The 20,391-nt window shown below is 49.8% G+C and overlaps 1 protein-coding gene across 3 annotated transcripts in view; it reads left to right on the top strand.

Moving 5' to 3' along the window:
• The first annotated feature begins 3,761 nt into the window (after window positions 1–3,761).
• LOC123996569 (ephrin type-B receptor 5-like) overlaps window positions 3,762–20,391 on the top strand; it is a 74,028-nt gene continuing 57,398 nt past the window's right edge. For all 3 annotated transcript variants that reach the window (XM_046300015.1, XM_046300013.1, XM_046300012.1), the window contains exon 1: window positions 3,762–3,856. In XM_046300015.1, coding sequence (XP_046155971.1) covers window positions 3,799–3,856 — 58 coding nt within the window. In that variant the 5' untranslated portion in view covers window positions 3,762–3,798. The remainder of the gene's footprint in view (window positions 3,857–20,391) is intronic.

Raw genomic sequence — 20,391 nt, 5'->3', positions numbered from 1 at the left:
GGGTTAAATGCAGAGGACACATTTCAGTTGAATGCATTCAGTTGTACAACTGACTAGGTATCCCACTTTCCCTTTCTTTTCCATGGAAAATCTATCAAATGTTTAGTCATTGCTGAGAATTGTAGCATGTAAGTCTGCTTGAGCATAAACAAGCTGTAGTAACCAGGCCTGACCAGCAGGCGTCAACAAGCTGTAGTAACCAGGCCTGACCAGCAGGCGTCAACAAGCTGTAGTAACCAGTCCTGACAGGCAGGTATCAACAAGTTGTAGTAACCAGTCCTGACAGGCAGGTATCAACAAGTTGTAGTAACCAGTCCTGACAGGCAGGTATCAACAAGCTGTAGTAACCGGTCCTGACAGGCAGGCGTCAACAAGCTGTAGTAACCAGTCCTGACAGGCAGGTATCAACAAGCTGTAGTAACCAGTCCTGACAGGCAGGTATCAACAAGCTGTAGTAACCAGTCCTGACAGGCAGGTATCAACAAGCTGTAGTAACCAGTCCTGACAGGCAGGCGTCAACAAGCTGTAGTAACCAGTCCTGACAGGCAGGTATCAACAGGCTGTAGTAACCAGTCCTGACCAGCAGGTATCAACAAGCTGTAGTAACCAGTCCTGACAGGCAGGCGTCAACAAGCTGTAGTAACCAGTCCTGACAGGCAGGTATCAACAAGCTGTAGTAACCAGTCCTGACAGGCAGGTATCAACAAGTTGTAGTAACCAGTCCTGACAGGCAGGCGTCAACAAGCTGTAGTAACCAGTCCTGACAGGCAGGTATCAACAAGCTGTAGTAACCAGTCCTGACAGGCAGGCATCAACAAGCTGTAGTAACCAGTCCTGACAGGCAGGTATCAACAAGCTGTAGTAACCAGTCCTGACAGGCAGGTATCAACAAGCTGTAGTAACCAGTCCTGACAGGCAGGTATCAACAAGCTGTAGTAACCAGTCCTGACCAGCAGGTATCAACAAGCTGTAGTAACCAGTCCTGACAGGCAGGCGTCAACAAGCTGTAGTAACCAGTCCTGACAGGCAGGTATCAACAAGCTGTAGTAACCAGTCCTGACAGGCAGGTATCAACAAGCTGTAGTAACCAGTCCTGACAGGCAGGTATCAACAAGCTGTAGTAACCAGTCCTGACAGGCAGGCGTCAACAAGCTGTAGTAACCAGTCCTGACAGGCAGGTATCAACAAGCTGTAGTAACCAGTCCTGACAGGCAGGTATCAACAAGCTGTAGTAACCAGTCCTGACAGGCAGGCTTCAACAAGCTGTAGTAACCAGTCCTGACAGGCAGGTATCAACAAGCTGTAGTAACCAGTCCTGACAGGCAGGTATCAACAAGCTGTAGTAACCAGTCCTGACAGGCAGGCGTCAACAAGCTGTAGTAACAAGTCCTGACAGGCAGGCTTCAACAAGCTGTAGTAACCAGTCCTGACAGGCAGGTATCAACAAGCTGTAGTAACCAGTCCTGACAAGCAGGTATCAACAAGCTGTAGTAACCAGTCCTGACAGGCAGGTATCAACAAGCTGTAGTAACCAGTCCTGACAGGCAGGTATCAACAAGCTGTAGTAACCAGGCCTGACCAGCAGGCGTCAACAAGCTGTAGTAACCAGTCCTGACAGGCAGGTATCAACAAGCTGTAGTAACCAGTCCTGACAGGCAGGTATCAACAAGCTGTAGTAACCAGTCCTGACAGGCAGGCGTCAACAAGCTGTAGTAACCAGTCCTGACAGGCAGGCTTCAACAAGCTGTAGTAACCAGTCCTGACAGGCAGGTATCAACAAGCTGTAGTAACCAGTCCTGACAAGCAGGTATCAACAAGCTGTAGTAACCAGTCCTGACAGGCAGGTATCAACAAGCTGTAGTAACCAGTCCTGACAGGCAGGTATCAACAAGCTGTAGTAACCAGTCCTGACAGGCAGGTATCAACAAGCTGTAGTAACCAGTCCTGACAGGCAGGTATCAACAAGCTGTAGTAACCAGTCCTGACAGGCAGGTATCAACAAGCTGTAGTAACCAGTCCTGACCAGCAGGTATCAACAAGCTGTAGTAACCAGTCCTGACAGGCAGGCGTCAACAAGCTGTAGTAACCAGTCCTGACAGGCAGGTATCAACAAGCTGTAGTAACCAGTCCTGACAGGCAGGTATCAACAAGCTGTAGTAACCAGTCCTGACAGGCAGGTATCAACAAGCTGTAGTAACCAGTCCTGACAGGCAGGCGTCAACAAGCTGTAGTAACCAGTCCTGACTGGCAGGTATCAACAAGCTGTAGTAACCAGTCCTGACAGGCAGGTATCAACAAGCTGTAGTAACCAGTCCTGACAGGCAGGCTTCAACAAGCTGTAGTAACCAGTCCTGACAGGCAGGTATCAACAAGCTGTAGTAACCAGTCCTGACAGGCAGGTATCAACAAGCTGTAGTAACCAGTCCTGACAGGCAGGCGTCAACAAGCTGTAGTAACCAGTCCTGACAGGCAGGCTTCAACAAGCTGTAGTAACCAGTCCTGACAGGCAGGTATCAACAAGTTGTAGTAACCAGTCCTGACAAGCAGGTATCAACAAGCTGTAGTAACCAGTCCTGACAGGCAGGTATCAACAAGCTGTAGTAACCAGTCCTGACAGGCAGGTATCAACAAGCTGTAGTAACCAGGCCTGACCAGCAGGCGTCAACAAGCTGTAGTAACCAGTCCTGACAGGCAGGTATCAACAAGCTGTAGTAACCAGGCCTGACAGGCAGGCGTCACTAGTGGACAAGGGACTTCTACTGGCATGATCTCCACCTTCCTTTGGGGAGATGCGTGTTTAGATACTGTCTGGGTGAGGAATCCTATTTGTGTGTGTGTGTGTGTGTGTGTGTGTGTGTGTGTGTGTGTGTGTGTGTGTGTGTGTGTGCGTGCGTGCGTGCGTGCGTGCGTGCGTGCGTGCGTGCGTGCGTGCGTGTGTGTCAGAGAGAGTGATACAGACAGAGAAAGACAGCAACAGAGAGAAAGAGAGAGAGAGCACAGAAAGGAGGCAGAGAGAGCAAGATGTGTGGTGGAGGCCAAAAATGCGTCTAAATTATGATGATTTACATAAAAAAAAGTGTGACAAAAAAATGTTGGCACAGCTCCAAGAAATGCATGTTGTTACAGAATTCAGATATGCTAGTGATGCCATAGTTTCATGCCAGCTGAAGTGCCAGGCTGAATTCATGTGTGTTTACACAGAAGGATAACATAGAGGAGAAGGATAACTTGGCATGTCTAGACAGTGGTTCTAGTGCAAACCAGCCCAACTCATTCGTAGATTTTTCCACCACACTCTGTCGTTCTCGTTTCCACAGTTATGAATGTGGAGTGTTTACCTCACGCCCGGCACAATATTGGTGCTGCTGTCGTATTTTTCCTTCACTCTGAAAATGATTTGTTCTCCTTCCCCCATCCATCTCCCCATATCTCTCTCTCTCTCTCTCTCTCTCTCTCTCTCTCTCTCTCTCTCTCTCTCTCTCTGAAATAGAGCAGGCAGACTCCTCCTCCCAGTCCCCCCTCTCTCTCTCTCTCTGAAATAGAGCAGGCAGACTCCTCCTCCCAGTCCCCCTCTCTCTCTCTCTCTCTCTCTCTCTCTCTCTCTCTCTCTGAAATAGAGCAGGCAGACTCCTCCTCCCAGTCCCCCCCCCCCCTCTCTCTCTCTCTCTCTCTCTGAAATAGAGCAGGCAGACTCCTCCTCCCAGTCCCCCCTCTCTCTCTCTCTCTCTCTCTCTCTCTCTCTCTCTCTCATGCTCCCTCCCTCCTCCCTCTCTGGGTTAGTGTCATTCTGTAGTGGAGATGTGGAGTGTCCTTCTTTCTCTCTCTCTGTTTCTCCAGTCTAATTCAGCTGAAGAAGGTAAGAAACTACTTTATCTTTCTATTCCTGTATAAGACCGTGTGTGTGTTTGTATTAGTGTGATTGTGAGTGAGCTTTTTGTGTGTTTGTACGTTTGTGAGTGTGCGTGTTTGTGTGCAATGGATGTGGCTCTGTGTGTGAATGTATGTGTGTATGTGTGTTGTGCGCTTGTGTGTGTTCAAGAGTGATGGAGAGTTGGTTTGTCTCTGTATGTGTGTATTTATGTGTGTGTGAGAGTGTGTGCATGCGTGTGTGTGTCTCCATGTATAGTGTGTCAGACAGGACTTAGTTGGCATGGGAAAGCCAGGTTCTCCATGGGGCCGGTCAAGTTCTCACAACAATAGAATACAATTGTGGGGCATAATCAAAATGAACAATACGTTGCATAACCCTTCTCTCCCTCTGAACCCTGCCACCCCCCACTCATGATATCATGAATGTGACAGTTAAAGACCCCCTGCCTCCCTCCCTATTCAGCTCCACTACAGCCACAGTACTCCCTACCAGCACGCCTTCTCCTCCTCCCCTCCCCCCTCTTCCTCCTCTCCTCCTCCACCTCCTCCTCCTCTCCTCCTCCTCCCCTCCCCCTTCTTCCTCCTCTCCTCCTCCTCCTCCTCCCTCTTCCTCCTCCTCTCCTCCTCCTCTCCTCCTCCTCCTCCTCTCCTCCTCCTCTTCCTCCTCTCCTCCTCCTCCTCCTCCTCTCCTCCTCGTCCCCTCCCCCTCTTCCTCCTCTCCTCCTCCTCCTCCTCCTCCTCCTCCTCCTCTCCTCCTCCCTTCCCCCTCTTCCACCTCTCCTCCTCCTCCTCCTCCTCCTCCCCTCCCCCTCTTCCTCCTCTCCTCCTCCTCCTCCTCCTCCTCCCTCCTCCTCCCCCTCTTCCTCCTCTCCTCCTCCTCTCCTCCTCCCCTCCCCCTCTTCCTCCTCTCCTCCTCCTCCTCCTCCTCTCCTCCTCCTCCCCTCCCCCTCTTCCTCCTCTCCTCCTCCTCCTCCTCCTCCCCTCCCCCTCTTCCTCCTCTCCTCCTCCTCCTCCTCCTCCTCCCTCCCCCCCCCCCTCCCCTCCCCCTCCTCCTCCTTTCCTCCTCCTCCTCCTCTCCTCCTCCTCCCCCCTCCCCCTCTTCCTCTCCTCCTCCTCTCCTCTTCCTACTCTCCTCCTCCCCTCCCCTCTCCTCCTCCTCTCCTCCTCCTCCTCTCCTCTTCCTCCTCTCCTCCTCCTCCTCTTCCTCCTCTCCTCTTCCTCCTCTCCTCCTCCTCCTCTTCCTCCTCTCCTCCTCCTCCTCTTCCTCCTCCCCTCCCCCCTCTTCCTCCTCTCCTCCTCCTCTTCCTCCTCTCCTCCCCTCCCCCTCTTCCTCCTCTCCTCCTCCTCTTCCTCCTCTCCTCCTCCTCTTCCTCCTCTCCTCCCCTCCCCCTCTTCCTCCTCTCCTCCTCCTCTTCCTCCTCTCCTCCTCCTCTTCCTCCTCTCCTCCCCTTCCCCCTCTTCCTCCTCTCCCCCTTCTCTTCCTCCTCTCCTCCTCCTCTTCCTCCTCTCCTCCTCCACTTCCTCCTCTCCTCCCCTCCCCCTCTTCCTCCTCTCCTCCTCCTCCTCCTCCTCTTCCTCCTCTCCTCCTTCTCCTCCTCCTCCTCTCCTCCCCTCCCCCTCTTTCTCCTCCTCCTCCTCCTCCTCCTCCTCCTCTTCCTCCTCTTCCTCCTCTCCTCCTCCTCCTCTCCTCCCCTCCTCCCTCTTCCCCCCCCCCTCCCCTCCCCCTCCTCCTCCTTTCCTCCTCCTCCTCCTCTCCTCTTCCTCCTCTCCTCCTCCTCCTCCTCCTCCTCCTCCTCTCCTCCTCCTCTCCTCCTCCTCCCCTCCCCCCCGTCCTCCTCCTCTCCTCCTCCTCCTCCTCCTCCTCCTCTCCTCTTCCTCCTCTCCTCCTCCTCATCCTCTCCTCCTCCTCCTCTCCTCCTCTTCCTCCTCTCCTCCTCCTCCTCTCCTCCACCTCCCCCCTCCTCCTCCTCTCCTCCTCCTCCTCCTCCTCTCCTCCTCCTCCCCTCCCCCTCCTCCTCCTCTCCTCCTCCTCCTCCCTCCTCCCCCCCTCCTCCTCTCCTCCTCCTCCTCTCCTCTTCCTCCTCTCCTCCTCCTCTCCTCCTCCTCCTCTCCTCCTCCCTCCCCCCCCCCTCCTCCTCCTCTCCTCCTCCTCCTCTTCCTCCTCCTCTTCCTCCTCCTCTCCTCCTCCTCTCCTCCTCTCCTCCTCCTCCCCTCCCCCCTCCTCCTCCTCTCCTCCTCCTCCTCCCACTGTAACATGTGCCTCTTTCATTTGTTGGTCTTTTTTCCCATTGTTCATGTTAATGGGAGACTGTCCCAGTATTCAAGACAGCATGTTGTTGCAGGCTTTGATAGGTCTTGGTGATGATTTATAGTCAAATGGATGGATGGCTGGATGGATGGATGGGAAAGAGATAAAAAAGAGGGAGAGAAAGAAAGAAAGAAAGAAAGAAAGAGAGAGAGAGAGAGAGAGAGAGAGAGAGAGAGAGAGAGAGAGAGAGAGAGAGAGAGAGAGAGAGAGAGAGAGAGAGAGAGAGAGAGAGAGAGAGAGAGAGAGAGAGAGAGAGAGAATGTCAATAAAGCCCTCAAATTTATATTTAATTTAAAGAGAGAGAGAGAGAGAAAGAGAGAGAGAGAGAGGGAGGGAGAGAGAGAGAGGGGGAAGGATGGATGGATGGATGGATAGCTGCACAAAATCCACATGCATAAGGTGGTCTGTCAAGTTGAAGTGGACTGTCATATTGAAGTGGGTTGATATGCGAAAACTAAGTAATAGTTAATGACTCACTATCTGTCTTTGGCCGTGTGTGTATGTGTGTGTGTGCGTGCGTGTGTGCGCCTTTATATGTGTATGTGTGTGTATGTGTGCATGCGCAGGTGTAATTCTTTGTCTGTGTGGTGTGTACATTTGCATTCTGTCTCCATCTCTTTGGAGAGGCCTCTGCATATATTTCATCTGAAAAGCACTGGAAAGCTCCTGTTCTATTTTAAAGAAGAGCGATGATGGGTGATGTGCAGTGATTGATGTGTATGAGTGGTTATTCATGATGGCTCTGTCTGTGTGTCAAAGCAGGGGAGGAAACTGCTCTGTCTAGCTCCACAGATTTGAGCTGCAGCGTATGTAACAGATGGTCTTTACTAAGATGAAATGTGGTGTGTGTGTGGGGGGGGGGGTAGATTGTGTCACTGGCCTACAGATTCTGTTGATGTGCTGAATGATTGACAGAGCTCTTTCTCTAATGCTGTATTAAGCTGATAGCACAGAACTCCATCTAAAACCGACATAAAACCAGTTAGTTATGCCAAGAACTGATGGTGGTGGGAGGTTGTGATTTCATTGAAATTAAATGAATATCTGACTGTCTGACAGACTGTCTCTATGTATGTGACCATGTGTTTAGTGTCTGTGGGATCTGGTGTCTGTTTTTGTCTTTCTTGGCTGTGTGTGTTGTGAGTCAGTGTGCAAGTGTGAATACATGTTTTTTGTTCTGCATGCACCAATGAGTATATCTATGTCTGTCTGTAAGGTTCTTCAGAGAGTTGTGGTTGTTGAATCATGTGTTGTGTTTGTCCAGTGAATTCCCTGTCCAGAGGCTACTCTACACTGCTTAGGGTTGAACAACTGACTCTTTATGTCTCTGTGTGTGTTAGTGTGTGTTAGTGTGTGTTAGTGTGTGTTAGTGTGTGCGTGTGTGTCGGGGCTCACTATGGTGGCTGAAAGGTGTTGGTGTGTACACTCCTATAGCCAGGTAGGAGCCAAAGATCACAACATACCTAAGAGATTGACAAGGTGCTGATTGATGTGTACTAAACATGAAGAAAAGAGATAAATCTCTCTCGTACTCCTTTTTTTGTAGCGTCCTCCTCTGTGGCAACGTCCTTTGAAGAAGAACATCTAATAACTGGGTTATTACTCTAAGGTATCCTGTCTGTGTTTATCCATCTATCACTCTCCTTTGAGTTTAGCTGTTCAACAGGTCTCCGCGGGTCTCCTCTGAGTTAGGGAAGACTGCTTTCAGTTACTATGCCCCTCCGTACTGGGATGACCTACAGTTCATTCTAAAACGTCATTATCTGGTCCCAGAAGGTTAATTTAGGCCTCTGATTTTTTTAAACGTGACCAATGAAAACTGCCCTTGTTTTGATTGATTGTATGTATTTGTTTCTACTGCCCTTTTGAACAGAACGTGATTTATTTTAAATGTTGTAACTCATTTTTTAGTGATCATTGTTAACGTGTTTCTCACGTTGCTTGAACTGTGGTTCTCAGGGCATCATTGGAAATGAGACTCTGGTCTTAATGGGTCTCCGCTGGTTAAATGAAGGTTAATAAATCAAATTAAAAAGCTGCTGACTTGTGTTGGGTTCAACACTAACCGGGATGCACCAACAGGAGACAGGCCTGATCACCTCAGGCACTAGAAGACGCCTGAATGGACCTTTTTTGGGGGGAGGGGTCAAATATCCCCTCTTCTGTTTTGATAGGCTGTAACTTGTTAACCTTTTACGGTAGTGGGCTAAACCAGCGTCACACAGAGTTTTTCTTGGTAGTCTTAACAAATCTACTTTGAAACAAAAAATGTACACCTCTCACACATGGTTATGAGCTTAAAACAAAGAAGACACCTGTACCATGTCAGCTATATATGGAGAGAGTTCAAATGTATTACATTTTGAGTTTGCATCCCAATATTACACTTTATATACATCACAGTAGACTGGACAAAACCATTTGACATAGAAACACTGGGTTTTCAGCAGTTTTTTTATAATGTAGATTAATTATGAAATTATGAAAAATATGAATAACATTCCACGCATGAGGAAATAGAGGGCGATTTGGTCATTTTGACTACCTGGGCAGAGCCCTCCGGATCCCACCCAGTCCACCCCCTTCCCTCTGACCACAGGTACAGACTACATTTTCTACATATTAGTCATTTAGCAGACACTATTATCCAGAGCAACTAGGGTTACGTGCCTTGCTCAAGGGCACATCAGCAGATGTTTTTTTTTATTCACCTAGTCGGCTCAGGGATTTGAACCTTCAACATTTCGCTTATTGGCCCAAAACGGAAAAAAAATCAAATCAATTAAATATGGCCAAATACTCTTTTATTCTGAATGCAATTCTGCAATTTAACAAAATGTTGGACTAATTACACTTAGTACTTGCGCTATAATTATGAAATTCGCTTACCCTTCCTACTGGCTTGGAAATATCCTTGGCTATTTGTGGTTGTTTTTTCATTTAAACATTTTACATGTGATATGTTCTATGACTGCTGCAAAATGCCTCTCTGAGAACATTCAAGTTTTCTGAATCCGAAACTGAGGTCATTTGGGCCAGTGCTGGTAGCAGGTTCTGGCATTTATTGAGCAGATAATTGGCCTTATCTCTGGTGTGATAAGCTGTTCTTTCAGGGCATAAGAAATAAAAGAAAGTGTGATAAAACGGAGCACGTGTCTCTCAGCGGGAGTCTTGGGACCGTGGAACCGCTTTAAAAGAGCAGCTCTCCCACTAAAAGCTCGCTATGTCCTTGAGGGCTGGCCGCCTGCATGTGTGAGCATATGGTGATTGAAATGGCTTCGTGTGAGGCGAGAGGAGGATCCCTCAACGACACCACGACCCCTAGGTGAGCCAAGGTTTTTTTCTTGGGACATTTTTGGGGGGAGGGGCTTACATTGTTTTTTTTTTCTCACATTTATTAGGCTTATTTCCCCTGTCTCCCTTTGCGTGATGTGAGGATTATCTCCGTGGTCGAGTCTGGTTTATCCATGGCTGAGTCATTAGTCACTTCTGTGATTCAAGAGCCATGAACCCCGAGGCGACAGAGACCAAAAACCACTCACTATCTGGCACAGAAGAGTTAACTTATCTGTCGAGGAGAACAACATTTTATAAACGGAATAATAATAATAATTGTGTGTAATGGAAATGTGTTTCTTCATATCCTAACTCCTAACTCCTAACTCCTTCATATCCATATCCTAACCCCTGAGGCACCCGTGGGGAGTGGGGTCCATTAGTGTTAAATGCCTTGCTCAAGACCACAGCGCCAGACTTTATTTTTTCAACTTGTCGGCTCCGGTATTCAAAGCAGCAACCTTTCGGTTCTGGCCCAACGCTCAACCTCGAGGCTACCTGCCGCCCAAATTAGCCCTCTACCAAGATAGCCTCATAATGAGCCAAACAGGAATGTGTCAGAAAAGAGAGAGAAAGGGTGAGAGAGGGAGAGTAACAGTTTGTCCATGGAATGGCTAGGCCTAGGCCTGCTTTTTGAGTAAGAGGAGGAACAAATGGTGAATGAAGTTAGCCCTGAAATCAAGCTAGCTGGATAACGTGCCAAATAGCCCAATAATATTAGTCTGAAACTGGAAAGCGAGACAGGGCCAACGAACGGCAAAATACCAGTTAATTCATTACTGAGTGGTTTAGGGATAGGCCTACTGCTACATTTCTGCCAAAAAGGAAAACATGGTTAATGGAGTTGCCCAATAGTGTGCCAAATGAGAGGTAGCTTTTAGAGCATCATGGTAAAGGTAATACACAACATGTCAGAGAAGAGATATAGAGAGGCAGTAAGAAAAGACACAGTATTAGCAGGGGGAAATAACTTGCTCAAAGCTTCACCAAATTGCAACTGTCTTTCTTCCTGTATCTTGCTGGTGCCTGTTCAGTGACTTACTTCTTGCTTCATTGCTAGGTGAAGCTATGCAGACTGTAACAGGGCGTGGGGTGTGATGGGTTCAGTGGCTTACTTCTTGCTTCATTGCTAGGTGAAGCTATGCAGACTGTAACAGGGCATGGGGTGTGATGGGTTCAGTGGGTTACTTCTTGCTTCATTGCTAGGTGAAGCTATGCAGACTGTAACAGGGCGTGGGGTGTGATGGGTTCAGTGGCTTACTTCTTGCTTCATTGCTAGGTGAAGCTATGCAGACTGTAACAGGGCGTGGGGTGTGATGGGTTCAGTGGCTTACTTCTTGCTTCATTGCTAGGTGAAGCTATGCAGACTGTAACAGGGCGTGGGGTGTGATGGGTTCAGTGGCTTACTTCTTGCTTCATTGCTAGGTGAAGCTATGCAGACTGTAACAGGGCGTGGGGTGTGATGGGTTCAGTGGCTTACTTCTTGCTTCATTGCTAGGTGAAGCTATGCAGACTGTAACAGGGCGTGGGGTGTGATGGGTTCAGTGGCTTACTTCTTGCTTCATTGCTAGGTGAAGCTATGCAGACTGTAACAGGGCGTGGGGTGTGATGGGTTCAGTGGCTTACTTCTTGCTTCATTGCTAGGTGAAGCTATGCAGACTGTAACAGGGCGTGGGGTGTGATGGGTTCAGTGGCTTACTTCTTGCTTCATTGCTAGGTGAAGCTATGCAGACTGTAACAGGGCGTGGGGTGTGATGGGTTCAGTGGCTTACTTCTTGCTTCATTGCTAGGTGAAGCTATGCAGACTGTAACAGGGCGTGGGGTGTGATGGGTTCAGTGGCTTACTTCTTGCTTCATTGCTAGGTGAAGCTATGCAGACTGTAACAGGGCGTGGGGTGTGATGGGTTCAGTGGCTTACTTCTTGCTTCATTGCTAGGTGAAGCTATGCAGACTGTAACAGGGCGTGGGGTGTGATGGGTTCAGTGGCTTACTTCTTGCTTCATTGCTAGGTGAAGCTATGCAGACTGTAACAGGGCGTGGGGTGTGATGGGTTCAGTGGCTTACTTCTTGCTTCATTGCTAGGTGAAGCTATGCAGACTGTAACAGGGCGTGGGGTGTGATGGGTTAACCGCTGCTCTCTCCATCAGCACTTGTCCTCTTCGTAACCAACAGTGAAGTTTTGATGACTCCCTTTGACGTGCGTGAGCTTATTTCTGGAATTGTGTTAATCCCCTGTTTTCCTCATTCCTCCTCTCCCTCCCTCCCTCCATCCTTCCACTCTTTCCCTGTGTCTCTCTCTCGGTGGTTGACAGTCAGTCAGTCCTTGACTGACTGTCTGTGGATGGAGGCAGCATCTGGAGCGTATTAAGAGACAGGGTGAAGATGGGTGGATGAATGGAGTGTTTCTGTGTCTGTCTATACATGTCTATGTTGGAGTGTCTGTGCCACAATGTTTGTGTGCCTTACCTTCAGTGTGTGTGACTGTGTGTGTTTTGTAGGTGTGTTTGGGCCCATCGCAGAGGTGCTAAAGCAAGTTTGTGTGCCTTACCTTCAGTGTGTGTGACTGTGTGTGTTTTGTAGGTGTGTTTGGGCCCATCGCAGAGAGGTGGTAAAGCATGTTTGTGTGCCTTACCTTCAGTGTGTGTGACTGTGTGTGTTTTGTAGGTGTGTTTGGGCCCATCGCAGAGAGGTGCTAAAGCATGTTTGTGTGCCTTACCTTCAGTGTGTGTGACTGTGTGTGTTTTGTAGGTGTGTTTGGGCCCATCGCAGAGGTGCTAAAGCATGACACACACACCTTTGGTGTCCATCAATATTAACAGGGAAGAGGTTGGTAGAGTGCTAACTGACTCTACTGCCTGGAAAGTATCAAGGCAGCCTACGTCTCCTTTTAGATGTGACTAATATGTACAGTACTAGACACTACTCACAGTGGGTGGCAGTGTATGCGTTAACAACTGTAGCTACATATAAAGGAAGGCAGTGGGGGATGGAGGGATGGAAAAAGAGAGAGCAAGAGACAGAGCAGGCAAGGCCACTCAACTGAAGTGAACTCACCAGTGACAGTGGGACAGAAACTAATGCGAGTCACCTTTACACTCCAGCAGAGAGTGGAGTGCATTTTAACACCACAAGAGAGAGAGAAAAGAAGACAGAGAGACGTAAGGATTAGAGAGGGGGAGAACAACACTTTAGTTTTCTCTCTCTACCTCTGTCCGTCTTCCCCAAAGACAGGAGATAAACACATACTGTACTGTGTCTGTCTGTCCGTCTTCCCCAAAGACAGGAGATAAACACATACTGTACTGTGTCTGTCTCTTCTTTCTTGCATTCTGTCTCCTGTGTCACAGCCCTTCCCTGTCATGCAGGTGAAAGAGGACCCAAAAGCGACTTAACAGAAACAGAGTTTATTTAAGTCCAAAACGGAATAACAGAAATCCTCTAGACTTGTAGAGGGGAAACAACTGGAGAAGCGGCCACAGACTGCAGGTCGCTTCGGGTAGGCGCAGGCCGTAGTCGACAGAGACACCTGCTCACACGCAGCATCTGATGAAGGCAAAAAAAACACGACAGGACAGGGCGATACACAATCACAGCAAAAACACGACAGGACAGGGCGAAACGCAATCACAGCATGGTGAATACAATACAAGGAACCGACGGGACAGGAACGGATCACAAAGGAATAAATAGGGACTCTAATCAGGGGAAAGGATCGGGAACAGGTGTGGGAAGACTAAATGATGATTAGGGGAATAGGAACAGCTGGGAGCAGGAACGGAACGATAGAGAGAAGAGAGAGCGAGAGAGTGAGAGAGGGAGGGGGAGAGAGAGGGATAGAAGGAGGGAAAGAACCAAATAAGACCAGCAGAGGGAAACGAATAGCATGGGGAGCACAGGGACAAGACATGATAATAAATGACAAACATGACAGTACCCCCACTCACCGGCGCCTCCTGGCGCACTCGAGGAGGAATCCTGGCGGCAACGGAGGAAATCATCGATGAGTGAACGGTCCAGCACGTCCCGAGACGGAACCCAACTCCTCTCCTCAGGACCGTAACCCTCCCAATCCACTAGGTATTGGTGACCCCGTCCCGAGAACGCATGTCCATGATCTTATGTACCTTGTAAATAGGTGCGCTCTCGACAAGGACGGGAGGGGGAGGGAAGACGAACGGGGTGCGAAGAAAGGGCTTAACACAGGAGACATGGAAGACAGGATGGACGCGACGAAGATGTCGCGGAAGAAGCAGTCGCACAGCGACAGGATTGACGACCTGGGAGACACGGAACGGACCAATGAACCGCGGAGTCAACTTACGAGAAGCTGTCGTAAGAGGAAGGTTGCGAGTGGAAAGCCACACTCTCTGGCCGCAACAATACCTTGGACTCTTAATCCTGCGTTTATTGGCGGCTCTCACCGTCTGTGCCCTGTAACGGCAAAGTGCAGACCTCACCCTCCTCCAGGTGCGCTCACAACGTTGGACAAACGCTTGAGCGGAGGGAACGCTGGACTCGGCAAGCTGGGATGAGAACAGAGGAGGCTGGTAACCCAGACTACTCTGAAACGGAGATAACCCGGTAGCAGACGAAGGAAGCGAATTGTGAGCGTATTCTGCCCAGGGGAGCTGTTCTGCCCAAGACGCAGGGTTTCTGAAAGAAAGGCTGCGTAGTATGCGACCAATCGTCTGATTGGCCCTCTCTGCTTGACCGTTAGACTGGGGATGAAACCCGGAAGAGAGACTGACGGACGCACCAATCAAACGACAGAACTCCCTCCAAAACTGTGACGTGAATTGCGGGCCTCTGTCTGAAACGGCGTCTAACGGGAGGCCATGAATTCTGAATACATTCTCAATAATGATTTGTGCCGTCTCCTTAGCGGAAGGAAGTTTAGCGAGGGGAATGAAATGTGCCGCCTTAGAGAACCTATCGACAACCGTCAGAATCACAGTCTTCCCCGCAGACAAAGGCAGACCGGTAATGAAGTCTAAGGCAATGTGAGACCATGGTCGAGAAGGAATGGGGAGCGGTCTGAGACGACCGGCAGGAGGAGAGTTACCCGACTTAGTCTGCGCGCAGTCCGAACAAGCAGCCACGAAACGGCGCGTGTCACGCTCCTGAGTCGGCCACCAAAAGCGCTGGCGAATAGACGCAAGAGTGCCTCGAACACCGGGATGACCAGCTAACTTGGCAGAGTGAGCCCACTGAAGAACAGCCAGACGAGTGGAAACAGGAACGAAAAGGAGGTTACTAGGACAAGCGCGCGGCGACGCAGTGTGCGTGAGTGCTTGCTTAACCTGTCTTTCAATTCCCCAGACTGTTAACCCGACAACACGCCCATAAGGAAGAATCCCCTCGGGATCAGTAGAAGCCACAGAAGAACTAAACAGACGGGATAAGGCATCAGGCTTGGTGTTCTTGCTACCCGGACGGTAAGAAATCACAAACTCGAAACGAGCGAAAAACAACGCCCAACGAGCTTGACGGGCATTAAGTCGTTTGGCAGAACGGATGTACTCAAGGTTCTTATGGTCTGTCCAAACGACAAAAGGAACGGTCGCCCCCTCCAACCACTGTCGCCATTCGCCTAGGGCTAAGCGGATGGCGAGCAGTTCACGGTTACCCACATCATAGTTGCGCTCAGATGGCGACAGGCGATGAGAAAAATAAGCGCAAGGATGAACCTTATCGTCAGACTGGAAGCGCTGGGATAGAATGGCTCCCACGCCTACCTCTGAAGCGTCAACCTCGACAATGAATTGTCTAGTGACGTCAGGAGTAACGAGGATAGGAGCGGACGTAAAACGTTCTTTTAGAAGATCAAAAGCTCCCTGGGCGGAACCGGACCACTTAAAACACGTCTTGACAGAAGTAAGAGCTGTGAGAGGGGCAGCAACTTGACCGAAATTACGAATGAAACGCCGATAGAAATTAGCGAAACCTAAAAAGCGCTGCAACTCGACACGTGACCTTGGAACGGGCCAATCACTGACAGCTTGGACCTTAGCGGAATCCATCTGAATGCCTTCAGCGGAAATAACGGAACCGAGAAAAGTAACGGAGGAGACATGAAAAGAGCACTTCTCAGCCTTTACGTAGAGACAATTCTCTAAAAGGCGCTGTAGAACACGTCGAACGTGCTGAACATGAATCTCGAGTGACGGAGAAAAAATCAGGATATCGTCAAGATAGACAAAAACAAAAATGTTCAGCATGTCTCTCAGAACATCATTAACTAATGCCTGAAAAACAGCTGGCGCATTGGCGAGACCGAACGGCAGAACCCGGTACTCAAAATGCCCTAACGGAGTGTTAAACGCCGTTTTCCACTCGTCCCCCTCTCTGATGCGCACGAGATGGTAAGCGTTACGAAGGTCCAACTTAGTAAAGCACCTGGCTCCCTGCAGAATCTCGAAGGCTGATGACATAAGGGGAAGCGGATAACGATTCTTAACCGTTATGTCATTCAGCCCTCGATAATCACGCAGGGGCGCAGAGTACCGTCCTTCTTCTTAACAAAAAGAACCCCGCCCCGGCCGGAGAAGAAGAAGGCACTATGGTACCGGCGTCAAGAGACACAGACAAATAATCCTCGAGAGCCTTACGTTCGGGAGCCGACAGAGAGTATAGTCTACCTCGAGGAGGAGTGGTCCCCGGAAGGAGATCAATACTACAATCATACGACCGGTGAGGAGGAAGGGAGTTGGCTCGGGACCGACTGAAGACCGTGCGCAGATCATGATATTCCTCCGGCACTCCTGTCAAATCGCCAGGTTCCTCCTGAGAAGTAGGGACAGAAGAAACGGGAGGGATGGCAGACATTAAACACTTCACATGACAAGAAACGTTCCAGGATAGGATAGAATTACTAGACCAATTAATAGAAGGATTATGACATACTAGCCAGGGATGACCCAAAACAACAGGTGTAAACGGTGAACGGAAAATCAAAAAAGAAATAGTCTCACTGTGGTTACCAGATACTGTGAGGGTTAAAGGTAGTGTCTCAAATCTGATACTGGGAAGATGACTACCATCTAAGGCGAACATGGGCGTAGGCTTCTCTAACTCTCTGAAAGGAATGTCATGTTTCCGAACCCATGCTTCGTCCATGAAACAACCCTCAGCCCCAGAGTCTATCAAGGCACTACATGTAGCACCCGAACCGGTCCAGCGTAGGTGGACCGACAAAGTAGTACAGGACCTTGATGGAGAGACTTGAGTAGTAGCGCTCACCTGTAGCCCTCCGCTTACAGATGAGCTCTGGCTTTTACTGGACATGAATTAACAAAATGTCCAGCAACTCCGCAATAGAGGCACAGGCGGTTGGTGATCCTCCGTTCCCTCTCCTTATTCGAGATGCGAATCCCTCCCAGCTGCATGGGCTCAGTCTCAAAGCCAGAGGAGGGAGATGGTTGCGATGCGGAGCAGGGAAACACCGTTGATGCGAGCTCTCTTCCACGAGCCCGGTGACGAAGATCTACCCGTCGTTCTATGCGGATGGCGAGAGCAATCAAAGAGTCCACATCTGAAGGAACCTCCCGGGAGAGAATCTCATCCTTAACCACTGCGTGGAGTCCCTCCAGAAAACGAGCGAGCAGCGCCGGCTCGTTCCACTCACTAGAGGCAGCAAGAGTGCGAAACTCAATGGAATAATCCGTTATGGACCGTTCACCTTGGCATAAGGAAGCCAGGGCCCTAGAAGCCTCCCCACCAAAAACTGAACGGTCAAAAACCCGAATCATCTCCTCTTTAAAGTTCTGGAACTTGTTAGAGCAATCAGCCCTTGCCTCCCAGATAGCTGTGCCCCATTCTCGAGCCCGGCCAGTAAGGAGTGAAATGACGTAAGCAACCCGAGCTCTCTCTCTAGAGTATGTGTTGGGTTGGAGAGAGAACACAATCTCACACTGCGTGAGAAAGGAGCGGCACTCAGTGGGCTGCCCGGAGTAGCAAGGTGGGTTATTAACCCTAGGTTCTGGAGGCTCGGCAGGCCAGGAAGTAACAGGTGGCACGAGACGTAGACTCTGGAACTGTCCAGAGAGGTCGGAAACCTGAGCGGCCAGGTTCTCCACGGCATGGCGAGCAGCGGACAATTCCTGCTCGTGTCTGCCGAGCATGGCTCCTTGGATCTCGACGGCAGTGTAACGAGCGTCTGAAGTCGCTGGGTCCATTCCTTGGTCGGTTCCTTCTGTCATGCAGGTGAAAGAGGACCCAAAAGCGACTTAACAGAAACAGAGTTTATTTAAGTCCAAAACGGAATAACAGAAATCCTCTAGACTTGTAGAGGGGAAACAACTGGAGAAGCGGCCACAGACTGCAGGTCGCTTCGGGTAGGCGCAGGCCGTAGTCGACAGAGACACCTGCTCACACGCAGCATCTGATGAAGGCAAAAAAAACACGACAGGACAGGGCGATACACAATCACAGCAAAAACACGACAGGACAGGGCGAAACGCAATCACAGCATGGTGAATACAATACAAGGAACCGACGGGACAGGAACGGATCACAAAGGAATAAATAGGGACTCTAATCAGGGGAAAGGATCGGGAACAGGTGTGGGAAGACTAAATGATGATTAGGGGAATAGGAACAGCTGGGAGCAGGAACGGAACGATAGAGAGAAGAGAGAGCGAGAGAGTGAGAGAGGGAGGGGGAGAGAGAGGGATAGAAGGAGGGAAAGAACCAAATAAGACCAGCAGAGGGAAACGAATAGCATGGGGAGCACAGGGACAAGACATGATAATAAATGACAAACATGACATTCCCCTCTCGTTTTTTCCCTCTCTCTCTGTCCCTCTTCTGTCCGTCCACCAGCCTTCCTTTCTTCCATTCTCTCTCTCTGTCCCTCTTCTGTCCGTCCACCAGCCTTCCTTTCTTCCATTCTCTCTCTCTGTCCCTCTTCTGTCCGTCCACCAGCCTTCCTTTCTTCCATTCTCTCTCTGTCCCTCTTCTGTCCGTCCACCAGCCTTCCTTTCTTCCATTCTCTCTCTGTCCCTCTTCTGTCCGTCCACCAGCCTTCCTTTCTTCCATTCTCTCTCTGTCCCTCTTCTGTCCGTCCACCAGCCTTCCTTTCTTCCATTCTCTCTCTCTGTCCCTCTTCTGTCCGTCCACCAGCCTTCCTTTCTTCCATTCTCTCTCTCTGTCCCTCTTCTGTCCGTCCACCAGCCTTCCTTTCTTCCATTCTCTCTCTCTGTCCCTCTTCTGTCCGTCCACCAGCCTTCCTTTCTTCCATTCTCTCTCTCTGTCCCTCTTCTGTCCGTCCACCAGCCTTCCTTTCTTCCATTCTCTCTCTCTGTCCCTCTTCTGTCCGTCCACCAGCCTTCCTTTCTTCCATTCTCTCTCTCTGTCCCTCTTCTGTCCGTCCACCAGCCTTCCTTTCTTCCATTCTCTCTCTCTGTCCCTCTTCTGTCCGTCCACCAGCCTTCCTTTCTTCCATTCTCTCTCTCTGTCCCTCTTCTGTCCGTCCACCAGCCTTCCTTTCTTCCATTCTCTCTCTCTGCGGTGTCACCGCCCTCACCAAACAAACAGTGGCTCTGGCATCAATAATGAAACAGCATGTATCTCCTTATTTGAGGTACGGAGAAGCCTGCCCACTGTCACTTTACAGATGAATAATAGACTCACGTAGAGGAGGAGAGGATGAGATGGACACGGGGACAGATGGAAGGAAAGGGGGAGAAAAGACAGAGGTATAGAGGAGAGGATGAGATGGACATGGGGACAGATGGGAGAAAAGACAGAGGTATAGAGGAGAGGATGAGATGGACACGGGGACAGATGGGAGAAAAGACAGAGGTATAGAGGAGAGGATGAGATGGACACGGGGACAGATGGGAGAAAAGACAGAGGTATAGAGGAGAGGATGAGATGGACACGGGGACAGATGGAAGGAAAGGGGGAGAAAAGACAGAGGTATAGAGGAGAGGATGAGATGGACACGGGGACAGATGGGAGAAAAGACAGAGGTATAGAGGAGAGGATGAGATGGACACGGGGACAGATGGGAGAAAAGACAGAGGTATAGAGGAGAGGATGAGATGGACACGGGGACAGATGGGAGAAAAGACAGAGGTATAGAGGAGAGGATGAGATGGACACGGGGACAGATGGGAGAAAAGACAGAGGTATAGAGGAGAGGATGAGATGGACACGGGGACAGATGGAAGGAAAGGGGAGAAAAGACAGAGGTATAGAGGAGAGGATGAGATGGACACGGGGACAGATGGGAGAAAAGACAGAGGTATAGAGGAGAGGATGAGATGGACACGGGGACAGATGGGAGAAAAGACAGAGGTATAGAGGAGAGGATGAGATGGACACGGGGACAGATGGGAGAAAAGACAGAGGTATAGAGGAGAGGATGAGATGGACACGGGGACAGATGGAAGGAGAGGGGGAGAAAAGACAGAGGTATAGAGGAGAGGATGAGATGGACACGGGGACAGATGGGAGAAAAGACAGAGGTATAGAGGAGAGGATGAGATGGACACGGGGACAGATGGGAGAAAAGACAGAGGTATAGAGGAGAGAGAGATTAATGAAAGTGGGATAGATAGATCCATTGGTACACAGAGCAAGAGAGCGAGTGAAAGAGTGACCAGACAGACCACTGCATTAACACACCACTCAGGCCCAGATTGCAGACTCAGCAGATTTCTCATCTGTCAGGGACAAACTTTGAGTGTCTTCCCTCTAGAATGGGGACTGGAGGAAGCAGTAATAGTGCAAAGGAGGCCTACTGCTGTTCACAGTGCAGTTGTGGGTGTTTGTTGGTGGCCGGACTTTTAAAGTCAGATACTGTGGAGAACTAGAGTGACAGTAAATTTTAGAATGATCTATTTGTTCAATCTATGGTTTAGGGGTAATGTTAG

Source organism: Oncorhynchus gorbuscha, linkage group LG15 (assembly GCF_021184085.1).
Source record: "Oncorhynchus gorbuscha isolate QuinsamMale2020 ecotype Even-year linkage group LG15, OgorEven_v1.0, whole genome shotgun sequence".
In the NCBI taxonomy this organism is placed as follows: Eukaryota; Metazoa; Chordata; class Actinopteri; order Salmoniformes; family Salmonidae; genus Oncorhynchus; species Oncorhynchus gorbuscha.
This window is presented reverse-complemented; position numbering and strand designations above follow the sequence as displayed.